The sequence below is a fragment of the Montipora foliosa genome, chromosome 1, assembly GCF_036669935.1.
Source record: "Montipora foliosa isolate CH-2021 chromosome 1, ASM3666993v2, whole genome shotgun sequence".
In the NCBI taxonomy this organism is placed as follows: Eukaryota; Metazoa; Cnidaria; class Anthozoa; order Scleractinia; family Acroporidae; genus Montipora; species Montipora foliosa.
This window is the reverse complement of record NC_090869.1, coordinates 63,628,898-63,643,897: the sequence shown is the minus strand read 5'-3', so window position 1 is coordinate 63,643,897 and position 15,000 is coordinate 63,628,898. Positions and strand designations below refer to the sequence as shown.

The window sequence follows — 15,000 nt, the reverse complement described above, 5'->3', positions numbered from 1 at the left end:
TCGTTACCAATCTTTTAAATCGCGTGTTTCAATTTTTGGCGCACTTTCCATTTTCCGCCAAAGTCACAATCGGGAGAATCTAGAACAAGCGTCTGGCGGTTTTCCGATATGTCGGCAAAATCTGGGACGGTCGGAAAACTGCGAAATCCCGATTGTCTGGGATTTTCCCGACATATGAAAACTAGGCTTTATGACTGATGAATGATGCGTTTAAGGTTACCGCATACAGTGTAGTGTCATACTTCAGGTCGGCAATTTTCTTCAAATTTGGATTTTTCGGTTAAAGTAATGATCGAAACGGATATGGGATATCTAATGTAAAAAAGAAATTATTCAAAAAGATTAAATATTGGCGTAGAAATGGCGGTTTTATGTCTTGGTGGGAAGTAAAAATTACCCGTTTGATTGACAATCTTAGCGCTGTTTTTGCACTTGAAGCGGACACTTCATAGATAAAACTCTCTGAGAGCGATTTTTGTACGAACACTTCACATTCTCTTAATAGTATTTCGAAAACGTTCTATAACTTTTCACTCTAACTGAGTATGGCAAAACGCAGACACCTTTTTTTAGCGCTTTGGGTCGGGAAACGGAAGAACAAAATAAAACAGTCCACGTTTTGCAACGTTCCTGCTTAAGACCTATTAAAATAAAATCTCCCTTCAATTCCAGGCACGAACCGTCGTTAAATACCGCAAACATAATTGAACACCTCCCTTCCCCTCGGTAGCCTTTCTACTATATAGGTAAACTAGTCTTAAGTAACGAGCATCACTGTAATTTTTTAGTTTAAGATTTAACAAGAATTCAAGATAATAAATTTGTGGAATCGTGAATCCTGCGAGGTCCTGTTCCAACATGGTTAATGTAGTCGTGCCTTGATGTAGCAGCCCCCTCTATCACTAAGCTGGTGGTAAAGTAGATTAAAAAAGTAAAGTAACCATATTTAACGTCGATAACTCGTAACAGTAATTCAACTGACAAACCTGAGGTCGACTTGTGGTTGATCACACAGATCACAGCGAACTCCGGCCGATACTCTCGATCCCGATCACACCTTTCAGTCAGGTTTCACTATGGCACGAGATTCGATTATGATTTACTTTGTTGACAGCTGAGCTAAAACGCTGACTCTGGTTATTTGCGGCATTTGGCAGCTGCATTATGACGTACCAAACCGATGGAGTCGTCGGTCTTCCGGTGTACTTTGGTCTACTTTCGGCATTATGGATCACTTATCGACTAGGAGTAAATCATTAATTATGAAGTGCGTTCGTGGGGACGAAATTTGGGTTCTGTAGTACGTAGACTGGTTTGACCGCTTATCGCTTAGTGTCTACTATCATGCAGTAACCGTTGGCGAACTATTCTCTTTCCCTGAGTCCGCTTTTCTTATAGTCAGCATCAAGATCACGGACTCTGGCCACAGCCAAGAATACGCGCAATCGCAGTGGTGGTATAATGTTGTAACCGTTGACCGTTATTTAAAACCGTTATCGTTTCAAATTTCCGTGAATGCGCAGAAGAGCCGGAAGTCTGTGATTCGCGGCTTCCTACTTTTGATGCCTTTTCTGACAAGAGAGGCCAGTGTTTGGATACTTGGTGAGCGTATTTTTTATTTTATAAGCGTCTGAAGTTCAAGCAGCGTGACAGCAAGCGCCATTTTCTTACCTCAAACACAACGATATCTTTCGTCATCCCCCATTTTAAACACACGAGGGAATCCCCTTTCTAGTCCCCATTCCCTCAGAACCTCATTGCAGGCTCTGGTACTTGCCTCTCAGCCCCCAAATAACAGTTGTGACCCCAATGAACCGGAAAGCATCTGCTTCTTAGTTGTGACGACGGTTCAGTCGGAAATGAAACAATAAAGTACAAATGATGATGAAGTTGATGTTGGCGCTCCTCACTGAAGGAGTAATTTCGTGAAGATGGAATTTTCTTTTTATTTGTGACCTTTGACCCGTTTTTTGTACCTGCCGCTTCACCTGGTAATGACACGACTCTTGGATTCAAAGCATTTACGATTCCTACTATCACTTCTTTCAACTGGACCATTTTGAATCAAACCATTTTTATGTAATACCAATTGCAATATATAACATCTTTCGAAGAAAGTATTATTGTAACTTTCAGTTCTGTGGTCGTGAAATTGTTATCAAACAGATATATACAACAGTCACATTCAACAACGCAACTGAAATACACCACACACTTGGTATCCGCGATCAGGGATTCTTTTTCAATTTACGCCCTTCTTCGTTCACTGATTTTTTTCCCCCAGAAAACCGATGAAGCCTGATCGCAAGTTAAATACTTGAAAATTGTTGAATTTACTCTCGCTCTTGAAGGGCCGTTTTTCACTCCCAACGCGAGCATGCGCTCGTGTACGTGTTTTCTGTTCTAAAAAAACAAACTAATGATAGACGCAACTGCGTTTGCGTATGGCGGGGTCCTTTCTAACCATGTAAGCGTAACTAGGCAACAAGAGACATTCGGCGCAAACTCAGTAGTGTCTCAATCAGTAGTACCCGACAAATAAAGGCGTCTGTTTCCTGCGAACGTGGACGTATTTCCGGTGGTCGATTCTCTCCCCTGAGAAATACGTCTGCGTTCGCAGGCTAATGGATTTGCGATGTTGCTTGTATATTGAAAGCCAAGCTTAGCACTTTCTTCTCAGGATCTATGCTAAACTACCGCTGAAGAATAATTGGTAGTTTGCACCTCGAAAACGCAAGGTGAATCGGCAATGCTTACGTGTGCGTAATGTTCTCCTTGTGTTTTATTTACTGACGCACACTTTCAAGACTACTATGTTACAAAGGCTGAAACCACATCCATTCTTTCAAGCGGCTATTTTCATCAAATTCTGGTAACAAATGACTGAATTGATGAACTTTTCCCCTCAAACTTAGCGTATTGGAAAAGTTTTTCTTTTCCAAATTAGTCGTACTGTTGAGCTCCCCCACCCTTCCACCACGCAAACAAAAGTACTATACACTGTACAAATATAATTAAATTTATCATTAAAAAAATTGTTTGCCAAAATATCTCATTGTGCTATACATCACTCCGCTTCTACTTGGACAACTCTCTGCAGTCCTGGAAACCAACAGCAAGACGTTTTGTTGTCATTTCTACTCTAAGCAAGCAATACCCACATCCAATCTCCGACTGGCTATTTTTGGACGTGCATACTTTTTCTAAATTCCCGGTCGAAAACACTATTTTCAACTTTGAGGGAAGATAGCAAATGCAAAACGTAATACATCAAAATATTCGCTGATACTGTTTAACTGAAATTTATCTCAGAACACTGCTTAAAAGTGATTTAGAAAATTTGAAAATCCCTTGTAGCTCAAATCTCTAGAATAGAACTACCTGTTTTTGCTCTGAGAACCTACCATTAAAAAAAACCCCCTTCAAACTAAATACTTTTTTCGATTCAAAACTACAGTCAAGGAGTATTAAAATGATGTTAATTTCATTCTCATAGCGTAAATATGACGAAGAAAGAACAGACTTTATCTCAGTCCGTTATTTCTTATATGAAAGATTCAGAACCACGCAAGTAAGTAAACTAATTGTGATAATAAAAAGAACATTGTTTTCTATTTGTAGTGAAAAAGAATTTAAAGCAGTGTTTCACGCAATTCAAAATGAGGTAACTTAAAGTTATCCTTTAAAGAACTTATATAAATTAAGATGAAAAAAAATCTTTTCTGTTGAGGCTGCTGTAGTAAGCGCATATAGACCGAATGCATAAAGGGCGGCCAAAAAAATATTCTTTTGTTTATGTGCTAATTAGACTCACTAGCCTCGTTTGCATGTACAAAATACAAAAGAAATGTTGCTTGAGAGTGAGGCTAGTGAGTCTAATTAGCACATAAACAAAATAATACTTTTTTGACTGCCATTTATGCATTCGGTCTATAGGGGAATCTTTGTTCAGTACATTTTTGTCTCATTAGCATAAGCCCATCGTTTGCTACTGAATCTATCAGCGAAAAAAACAGTACTGAATATTGAAAGTGCGTTGCATAACATGCTTTCTCTTAACTTCAATTTGAGCCCAATTTACCAGACAATCTCTGAGTAATGACGCTTTTAAAGTTAGAAATTTTACAAAGAATGAAAGGGCTTTTAAGCGCTTTTGCCACCCAAGAATTTATCGGTATTTGATGGCTAATAGCTCGCTCGTTATCAAACCCAAAAGGTTTAAAATTGGGAATTCAGCTAAGTTTAACACGTTCTTTAAACTTTTGAAGTCAATTTGAATAACATGATGCCTTCTTTCAGCAAACGCGTATGTTGATGAGACAAAATGAAAATATTGAAGTCAAGATTCGCCTACATTCAACTTGTGGGCCTGGTTCTGCAAATGTGGTTGTGTTCCTCTCTTGGTTATTAAATGATGGTCTGTCTGTCTCCATATTTTGAAAGTGACCAGCTGCTTTTACTTATGACTTATGTACGGATTGCTAGTGTGAAATACACCATGATATTGTAGTTGTTCAAAATGGATGCTTTGCTCAAATTCCTTGAATTTAATTTGGCTTAGTTCAATATTAAGAAATGATTGATGTTTGGACAGTTTGCCCTCTTCCAGAAGAGGGAGAGGGTGTGATAGGGTTATGGTACATACCATTCCGTGCTCACTTCTCGTGGTCGTTTTGACATTTGCCAATCTGAGTACTATTATGCAAATGACTGCATGTGGTCTTCGGCAAGACCCAATCACCATGATCGTATACTTTGACGATTTATACTTTATTGTAGGGTACCACTGCGTTTCAATAAATCCATGTTTATTTTTCTCTACAATATCAGAAACAGAACAGTGCTGGGTTCCAAAAATGAAGTCCTTGTCTTTTCCTTTAGAAAGAGGAGCTCTTGATGTCAAAAGAGAAAGAAGAGGAAAACATGTGGGACATTGTTGATTTGGATGATGAAGCCATTGAAGAGTATGCATCTAATGAGCTACTGGGCCAATTTTTGTCCAACACTGTGTTCAGAACTGGAATCCTATGTGTTATAATGTTCAACAGTGTTCTGATTGCTGTTGAGACCAATCATGACCTTGTAAGTATGTGCACTGATCTGCAGTTTCGGTACAGTTGATGATCTGAAAGGTGGATAAGGTTTGCATCAACAACAACAACAATACAAGCATACAGGTCTGACCCGCAAATAGCTTCAGCTAATCTATGACGTCTGTAGGCGGGTCAGTAAAAATAGTTAAACAAAAGTGAAAGCGAAAAAGAATCAGAAGGAAAAAAGAGACTTTTTTTCTTTAGGTGAATGTAGTAACGAATGGAATAAGAAAACTACATGACGGATTAAATGATTATAAGCCGGAGTAAAAGATATATGCTAACTAAGGGCGCTTTCTTTTTGTCAAAACTGGCCGGCCAGACCAGTTCTTTCAGGAAACTAAGAGCGCTTTCCATTTGACAGAATTGACCGGCCAGACATGGCATTTGGCAGGAATAACTCTACAACGCTTTCAAATTAACACGCTTCGATGATGATATACGCTCCTCCGGAAGAATACAAGGGATTATCATGCAAGTTTTCCTTTAAATTGTTGCGTTTTCCTTGCAAACTGACGGGGTCTGACCTGACAGTTCTGATAAGAGGAAAGCGCCCTAAGTAAAGTGCAAAGCATGATCAATTTTTGCAAAAGTAAAATTTTGTTTAACCCATTCACCCCTCAAACTTCCTAGGACGCCTCCCCCCCCCCCCCCTCCCTCCTCCCAGTGACGATTAAAATCATCTGGTGTTAGAAAGAGTAAAATCTATAAGTCTCACTCTCAAGGGTCAATGGAGCGTTTTCACTCACATGACCAGCAACCATATTGGATTACCAAAACAAAAGAAACTATTTGCATAAAAATAGAGTTCGATTCCCGGAGGATTAGTTTGGTTCACCATCATGGCCGCTATTCCTTTGTTTTGGAACACCATCATGGCCGCCATTTCTTTGTTTTGGAACACCATCATGGCCGCCATTTCTTTGTTTTGGAACATCAACATGGCCGCCTTGACGTCATGTGAAAACGCGCTATTGGCTAAATGGGTACTACTATACAGCTGACTATACTGGCTAATTGTTTCCATCAGGGATAATAATTATTATTAAGAACTGAACTACGGATATCAGATTTCCAGCATTTTCATTGGCTCGCCGGACACAGGCTATCAGTTCTTAGTATCACCCAATCAGTGGACTAACTCAAATCATGCATTTTAATTGGCTACGCTACTAGAGCACTATTAGTTGGTATTGGTTGGTAGAAGAAAATACTCAATATTGTTGCATTTTAGTTTGCAGCTGTTTCACCGCGAAACATTAGCGGTGTAAATGCCGGTCTAGATGGGACAGTCAATATCGATTTTAGCCAATCTAATTCGTGAATTTGGTCGTTCCCAGTCCTTGTGATATGATGAACTTAGTTATTGTACAGTAGAGAACCGGCGTGGCCCAGTGGTTAGGGCGCTTGCCTTGAGATCCGGAGATCCCGGGTTCAAGACCCGCTCTGACCACTCGTTGAATTTGTTCCTGATAGTCCCTGGTTCAACTTTCCAGCTGCACTTGTAAATAGCCAACTGGTTTGCGGCTCCGACCAGTTGGGATTCTTAACAGTTCTTGTTGTTATTCTGTTCCGTCGTTTCGTTGTGTTTCATTGGCCCTGAAAAGCCCCTATGGGGAGCGGTCAATTAAGTATGTATTGTATTGACGTTGCCCTGCACGCGCAAGTCTGTCAAACGTCCTCGGTTGTTTACAATTCATTTGCTAAAAACTTAGTGCAAAAAAGTTGGATAATAAGCTTATTAGATGTTTTGGTGTGTGGTATCGCTGAGTAGTTCTACAGCACAACTCGTAAAAATACTCAGCGATACGACACACCAAAACATCTAATAAGATATTATAATATTTATTTGCCCCCAAATGTTGCGTAAACCATTGACTGTTTTCAAATGCTCTTGGGAATATGCAGTGTCCCAAGAGTATTTGAAAACAATGGTTTATGCAAAATGTGGGAGGACAAACAAAGTGTATTATGGGGAATGCGAAAATAGAAAAATAGTATTTTCAGTGCACTGTTCTTCTGGTGTTTGCAATAATTTATTTATTATATACTCAACAAATTCACTGCATCGCTTTGTTTCCATAGCAACTTCCGTATTGCACTCTAACCCGAGATTTTGTTGAGTATATTATAATTATTATTACAATACTAATTTAATCACTTTAATACTTTTCTTCAGGAACAGAAATACAGCCATTTGTTTTCAGTGCTTGATCAATGCTTGATGACCATCTTTGTGTGTGAGATTCTTGTCAAGTGGTATCATGGATTCTTCATGTTCTGGAAAAGAGGCTGGAATGTCTTGGATTTCTTCATCGTTATTGCTCTCCTTCTTGGACCTTGTAAGTTGAATTAGTATTAATGCGGAGGGGGGAGGGGGGAGGGGAGGGAGGAGGGGGTGTTTAAGGTGGTTTGAGATTGTGAGGAACTCAGGAAGGGTTTGAACTTGGTCCAAATTAATTTCAAGGCAAGTAACTGTTAAAACTCTCTTAAACATGAGAGAGCAGGTTTAGGATTTATTCCCAGCATTAACATCATCATAAGTATCTTACTAAAAAGTACCTGCCTGAAGACACCAAATTACAACCTCCTATTTTATTGGGTTAACAAAGAAGGCTACTCTGTTTGTGTGAGGTTAGAGTTACTGTTATGGATAGGTTTCTGAGCAATACTAGATTGTAAATAGCTGTTTCCTGAGCTGGTGTATTTGTTAGAACTCCTGCAAATAGTTAGACCTTCACATGGTTTGGATAACCACATGGAAATGGTGATCCCAGTATAATTTCCCGTGATAAGTATGAAGACAATCATTATTGTTGGTAGCCGATGAGCAGTAGGAAGAAATTAAACGAGCATTGCAAATAACTAGCTTTACGGAATCGCTTTCCTCGCCACTAAACAACAACTTGAACAAATACAATTTGCGAGACTGAAATATTTTGAACTTCAAGTAAAAATGCAATCCAAACCATTGATTCAAATTACAGTACTCCGTAAAGTGAGTGTCCCTTTATCAGATAATATCAAATTATATTTGGCATGATGTTCACTCAAGACTGTTTTGTGTTACAGTGCTTAGCACAGGATCAGGTAGCAGAGGCGTTTTGAGGATTCTTAGAGTACTAAGAGCTTTCCGCAGTCTCAGGAGGTAGAGGAGAAGGCATTTTTACACGGTCAACGTTACCGGTGCCATCTCGAGGTTTAATTTAAACACTACTAACTTTACTCATAGCTTTACTTGATTTCATATCCGCAGTTTAGTATATGACTCATTTCACATATCATTTCCTTCACTGATTCATTCCTCACGGGAAAATCAGAACCCACAAATGACCCGCTCCCAACGTCAGTGGCTTCATAGCTTAGTTAGTTAGAGCGTCGCACCGGTATCGCGAGGTCACGGGTTCAAACCCCGTTGAAGTCCTGAAATTTTCAGGCTTCTTTACGCAATTGCTAAACTTGCGTCCATAACTGCGAGGATCATAGCTTTACTTGACTACTAACTTGGCAGTGAAATTTATATTTGTGGGATTTTGTCTCTCTTTAAACCAGGGTATCAATTTGTTTCAAAGTAAATGTGTGCTGACGTTAATTTATTCAGCAAAGAGATTAATGACCTTTGAACATTTTTTCGTGATTGTGCCACGAAAAGGTTTTCACTCAACGAACGTTGCAGCTGCTGGATTACTTCCTTTTCGGACAATCTTTACAGAGATTTGAGATTTGATTAGATTTCTAATTGGCCCAATTATAGCAGATTTTTTAGAGCGAGTTTCAATCGAGTGTCGTAAAACCAAAAGGGATGGACACATTCCAGTAAACCAATCAAAACTGGAAGTATTACCAGTAGCCGACACAAAGCGCGGGAAAATGTGCACGCGCAAGCCACAGTTAGTTTAGTTTCACTTCTGATTGGTTAAAAAAATGGCGCAAACACTTTGAACCAATCTGTGAGTGATGTGATTGAAAACCAAAGCAATTTTCTAATTACTTTGGACACTCGATTGAAAACCGCTCTATGGCATAACTCTTTTACCGCCATAAATGCAAATTGACTCTTTGACACAAGATTTTACTCTGTCTAACGCCAGACGATTTTAATTACTCGTCTATGGGGAAGCCCTCGTTGGTGAAACGGTTAACTTAAACAACATCTAGGTTCGCTCAAATGTCCCCATTAATAACCCTTTCATCGCCATAAATGCAAATTGACACTTAAAGATTTTACTCGTCAATGGGGAAGCACCTCGGCGTTGAAAGGGTTAACGTCTGCCAAAATCCCACCTACAATTATTGTAGGTGACAGAAGGAACCGTGGAAAGGTGTGTTTCTTACTTGGAGATCGTTAGTGGAGTTCGATATTGAAAGACGAAAGGAAGCCTTCACACCAGCGATTGAGCTCAGTTTTAAGGTTACACGTTTCAGTCAGGCTTGTAATGTTTGAATAACAAACAAAAACAAAGCAAAAAAGTGAAGCCGAAAACTCGCACCTTCTCATTTCGACGTTTCGACCAATTAAAAATTCTTCTAAGTGAAATATGTAACTCATTATTTTATTTAATCACATTTCTTGGTTAAAGTTACGTTGCATAGCGAGTGGGGCTGAGTAATTGGTGAAACGTCACAAAAAAAGAAACTCCACTGCCCTGACACAGCCCCTTTAAGGCGTTACCAAAAGTGATTCGCTCGCACTTGTTTTTCCGCGCTTAGCGGCGGCTTGTGGTGTGATTGGCTCATTTGCTTGTCTTCTTCTTCTGTGATTGGCCAAATAAATTAATGCAAAGGAGAAGAATGCTGTCTTTATTAACAAATTTGCCGGCTCACCCCAATCTTTGCTCCATTTCATTTCAAAGCATCAGTTCACTGCCTGGGTTACAGATCGTCGTGCAGACAATTCTCCAGTCAGTTCCTGGTAAGTGCCCCACTCTTACAGCTAATATTCTCTTCGATTACATTCATTTCAGTTATGGTTAGATTTGAAACCATGGAGGGCATCTGCATTTCTGTGGAAAGTGCAAAGAGTGTTCCTGTCAGACAAGCGACAGGAGATGCACAAGACGACCAAGACCCCACCGCTCCTCAGTGAGAGATTTTCATGAGAAACTTTATTTGAGTATAAAGCACAAAGAATGGAGAGAAATACTAAGTTGAGTGGTGCGCAAAAGTAACCGCAGATTGAAACTCTTGTTTCGTTCAGGTTGCGTCAGTAATTTTTCACACGCGTCTTTGATGGTCTAAAGAAATTTGAAAAAAAGGTGGCCCTGACCAGTGTTTTGACAATTACTGGCATTTGTTCTGTCCACAGACATGGCCAACATTGTTCTGCTCTTGGTGATTATCATGTTGGTATTTTCTGTCATTGGTGTCACGGTTTTCAGGGATGTTGTTCCCGTGTACTTTGGAAACCTTTCCAGTTGTATCCTTTTTCGCTGTCGTTATTTTTTTCTAAAGCAATTCCTGTTTTTAATCCGCGGGGGTTGTTGTGCGTTATGTGGTTTTGACATTATGTATTTGTAGCCGTTGACCTCAGCACTGACGAGAACACGATCACAGTTAAATGAAGAAAATATGGTAACCCATCGATACGAGAAATTTTGGTTTTGGTTATGACGTCATCTCACGATACACGGAATGTCGCACTGTTGGCCCCCTCTTTTTTGCGGGGTAGGTACTTGGTGTCTCTTTTTCTATTGTTTCAAATTTTTTTAAACAAGGTATAAAACATTCAGTAATTAGACAATTACCCTAACCTAACCCTAACGCTAACCCTAATCCTACCCCTGAAGGTTTAACCGTGTTTAGATAATTTTGTGCAATAGATAACCACTAAATGACAAAATACACCAAGTACCTACCTTTTTTGGTGGATTGTAGCATGGTCAGCGTGTTGCATTCAGTGAAATTGCGTTTTAGTGAAAAAAGCAAAAATTTTAAAGACAACCAAAGCACAAGCGAACAATTTTAATACAGTATGTCGTATAATGAGGAAAGAAGAGAAAAAAAGTGGGTAGCTTTAAGCGACGAGTAACGAAAAACGGCGAAGAGAGCAAGAAGGATCACGGGAAAATGGACTAATTTATAGTAATGAGCAGGTCAGTCTGTTCTTACAGTAAGCAGACCAGCTAAAAAAATACATGAAAACCAAAACATAACTATATAATAATCGAGGAGCTCCGCTTTTAAACTTGCCTAAATGTATATATAAACACATGGCCCTTGACATTGGTTCTCAGCCATGTTTTATCTGTTTGTGTGTCTTACTCAAGATGGATGGATGGAGATTTTCAAGGCTTTTCAGGTAGAGCACACTGAAAGTAAAGAAATACAAACCGGGCTTGTCACATACATGTATCTGTCTCCTGAAAATCCCAAGAAAACTCCGAGGCTGCTTGAATTATCCAATCAAGTAAAGGACATTTGGATGGCCTTTTGTGCTGTTTACATCGCTCATGCGCGCCCTGAAGGACAGATAATGTTTTTTTTTTTTTAAACACTCCTACCAAAGAAAATTGAAGCAAAATAACACCCTTTTTGCAGTGGAATAATAAATCTCTTATTCGATTGTTTAGCATATATTATTTAATTCTCAACGTCGGATAATGCAATTCTAGCTTTCTCATTGGTTCATTGGATCTCGGTTATCAGCCATTATACCTGCGTTTGACCTTATATGGAAATGAGTGTGCCAAATGTAGCTCGGCATAAGACTTTTGGCCCCGGGAAATCACATCACTTTCAGGTCGTTTCTAAACTAAACTCGCGGACATTTTGCTCATTGCTCGTATTTCGCTCGCCCCTGCGGGGCTCGGAAAAATACTACGCAACTCGCAAAATATCCGCGCGTGTTATATGTTAAACCATCGAATAAGATGTATATCCAGCACTTTCAATCTGTGCAACAATTTCAGTATTTGGTCACGTAACCGCGAATATGCACATCCTAAGCACCTCTTAGTAAAGGGGTGTATAAAAACGTCAGACAACGTTTGACATGGAGTTTGTTTGAAGCAACTAGGACCTGGTTGCCACCCTCAGTCTCAAAACGTCTTTTTTATGAAGTTTCATATAAATCAACCAGTCCCTCCTTCATGCTTCTTGTGTAATTATTGACGTGTTTTGATGGTTGTCCTTTTTCGAAGTAATCGCATTTTCATAGGTTTATCTGTGTGTGCGGGGGAGGGAGGGGGAGGGAGACGCGGCGATTGCCAAGATGAGTATTATGCTCTGTCAAAGTGGAACGAAAACAACTGTAGAAGACTAGGATACGGAAAACGGAGCTCAGTACCTTTTTCATCTCAAAGTTACCTCCCCCAATGATCCTCCATAATTTTCCTACCCTGGCTAAACTCTCCTTCGAAGCTTCAGTACCTTACTCTCCGCCTGGCTCCCATCTTAGCCACTGATTGGCTTGATCATATGTATTTTTTGTTTATTTCCAAGGCTGCCGATGAAACTTATTATATTAGCGGTGGGCTCTTTCTTCTCGTCTTCATTGCTATCGGTGCGTTTGTGTTTGCGAACCTTGTTGTGGCAGTTGTGGTTACAAATCTGGTAAGTGGCAAATTTTCTTTGTTAAGATGTTTGCCTTTATTTTCCATTTATATTTTTTGCTTTGCCAATGAAAAGAATGAATCGAAGGGACTTGTTGTAAAATAACGGGAATCGCAGAAGTGGACAAGCATCGAGTTGTTTGGCGATAGGTCGATAACCGACTATTTCTCATTTGCCATGCATTAATGCAGACGACTATAAGGTATAAGAAATGTTAACGTGGGTTATTTGTAGAAATCAAGCCCATTTCTTTTTGGCAAATGTTTGGAGTTCGTTACCCTGCTTGCAGGGGCAAGCGGGAAGGAGGCGAACTGGACCGGATGAGAGCGCCTTTCTCTGCTGCCGGAAGTTGACGGACTGACATCAGTCATTGGAAATTTACCGACACAGAACGCGTGGCCAAGTGTTTGACATCTTCGTCAATTACGGCTGTCTAAGCCTCGTAAATATCATCAGCATGTTTTCTTGTATTCCAAGCGATACGAATAAAGCTCATGTTCTCTCCTCTTCCTTGAAGAGACTGGTCGTAGGCTAGACTGAGTTCGTATATAATCTCATTGAGGTGCAACGCTTATTAATAACCTTTGCTTCGGGGAACCGTGACTTCCCACGATACGAACTGGCTATTGATAGTTGAACAAGATATTGTCATTTTCATATAATTAAAACCTGTTTCTTTTGCAATTTAGAATAATCACGTTTTTAACATTCCTATAAAGCTTTGCTTTTTATCCCTGGTGAGGCGTTAAATGCGAACCTCCCCTGCTTGCCGTTCAAGCGTATTAAAGCTGGTTTCCAACCAATCTCTAGAGAAACAAGTAACAACGCTGCAATGTACAATTGCGGTGGACGAACAGCAGGAGCTGATAAGAGATCTTTTGTTTTTGTCCACCAACATAACCGCGGTGACGTAACGTGAAAACCATGCACCAATTGATGCTGTACATTCTATTGACCGAATGCAAAAATGGCCACCAACAAATTATTCTTTTGTCTTTGTGTTAATAGGCTATATCCGAGTTCATGGCTGCCTCCTCTTCAAAGCGAGTCTAAGTGCGAAGTTTTTGTGATAGTAATTGGTTCTACTTTACATATGAATAAAAACTAATTTTCATAAGAAAAACTTCGCACTTAGACTCGCTTTGAAGAGGAGGAAGCCATGAACTCGGAACTGGCCTATTAGCCTAACTAGCCTCGTTCACACGCATAAAATTGAAAGAATTTGGGCTGTAAAACGAGGCTAGTTAGGCTAATTAACACAAAGACAAAAGAATTTGTTGGCTGCCATTTTTGCATTCGGTCAATACAGATTGACTTATCTACGGTTTTGCTGTATACAGGAATTTGCTATGGTTGATGTAAAAACTGAAGGAAAGGAAAGAGAAACGGATGACCTAAAGGCCAAACTTAATGAGGAGGGTAAGCTTTTCAATTATTTTATTATGTACATGAAATTACAAATTCTTGGTTTTCACTCACGTGACAAGGTGGCCATGTTGGTTAGCCATACAATGCAATTTCCTTTCGCATAATTTGCATAACAATAAAGTTTAGTTCCCAGCGGAGAGACGGGTTATTTTTCTTGCCAACCAACATTGCCACCATGACGTTACATGCAAACCAGCACTATGAATAAAATCCACAGAGAGCTAGAGCTAGAGAGAGATCTCGAGAGAATGTGAGACATGACCACCTGGCTCCAGCAAAAAGGAAAGAAAACCTCTTCATTGATCTCCTCGATGTTCTGTCACGATTGAGGACGCGATGTCAATTCAACGTCACTAACACTCTTCCGTCATTGGGCGGCGTTAAAATTCAAACTGGTTATAGCGGTTTTTTGAAAACCGGTTAAGAGTTTAATTATTAATTCGTCCAGCATCGAGGAGATTGGTGAAGATTTTCTTTCCTTTCCACTTGAGAGGGAAATCAAGGAAACCTCTGCCGTGTAAGACATGATTGGTCTGCTTATCGTTTCAGATGTTACAACCCAAACGGTGGGAGTTGAAGAAGTTCCCGGTTTCGTTTATTTGAAGCAGATGCCGTTTCAGTTGCCGGTATGTCTATTATAGTACCGTCTAGTATCGTATTGAATTAGTAGGCAACCGTCCTTAAACATAACCAAAAAAAATCCAGAATTGTAGTTGACGGCTTCGATGCCTGACAGCCATCTCTTCAAAACTAAGCAGCGTCAAAGGTGTCAGGAGCCTTAAACCATGGCCATGTAGGTGTTAATTATGCAAATCATGCAAAGTCACTCTGTAAAGCCCTCCCTTTCCCCTGGATTGGGGTGGAGATCAGTTGGTTCCATACTGGGAGTTCAGAGTAAGAGAATGCTCTCCTTTATCCATCTTTTACT

General features: G+C 39.9%; 1 protein-coding gene across 1 annotated transcript in view; it reads left to right on the top strand.

Moving 5' to 3' along the window:
- LOC137980189 (cation channel sperm-associated protein 4-like) overlaps positions 1–15,000 on the top strand; it is a 38,208-nt gene that overhangs the window by 19,506 nt on the left and 3,702 nt on the right. The window contains exons 4-13 of the mRNA XM_068827585.1: positions 3,622–3,664; positions 4,882–5,082; positions 7,273–7,435; positions 8,166–8,241; positions 9,947–10,005; positions 10,399–10,509; positions 11,327–11,391; positions 12,534–12,644; positions 13,985–14,063; positions 14,622–14,698. Of these exons, the coding sequence (XP_068683686.1) occupies positions 3,622–3,664; positions 4,882–5,082; positions 7,273–7,435; positions 8,166–8,241; positions 9,947–10,005; positions 10,399–10,509; positions 11,327–11,391; positions 12,534–12,644; positions 13,985–14,063; positions 14,622–14,698 (985 nt within the window). The remainder of the gene's footprint in view (positions 1–3,621; positions 3,665–4,881; positions 5,083–7,272; positions 7,436–8,165; positions 8,242–9,946; positions 10,006–10,398; positions 10,510–11,326; positions 11,392–12,533; positions 12,645–13,984; positions 14,064–14,621; positions 14,699–15,000) is intronic.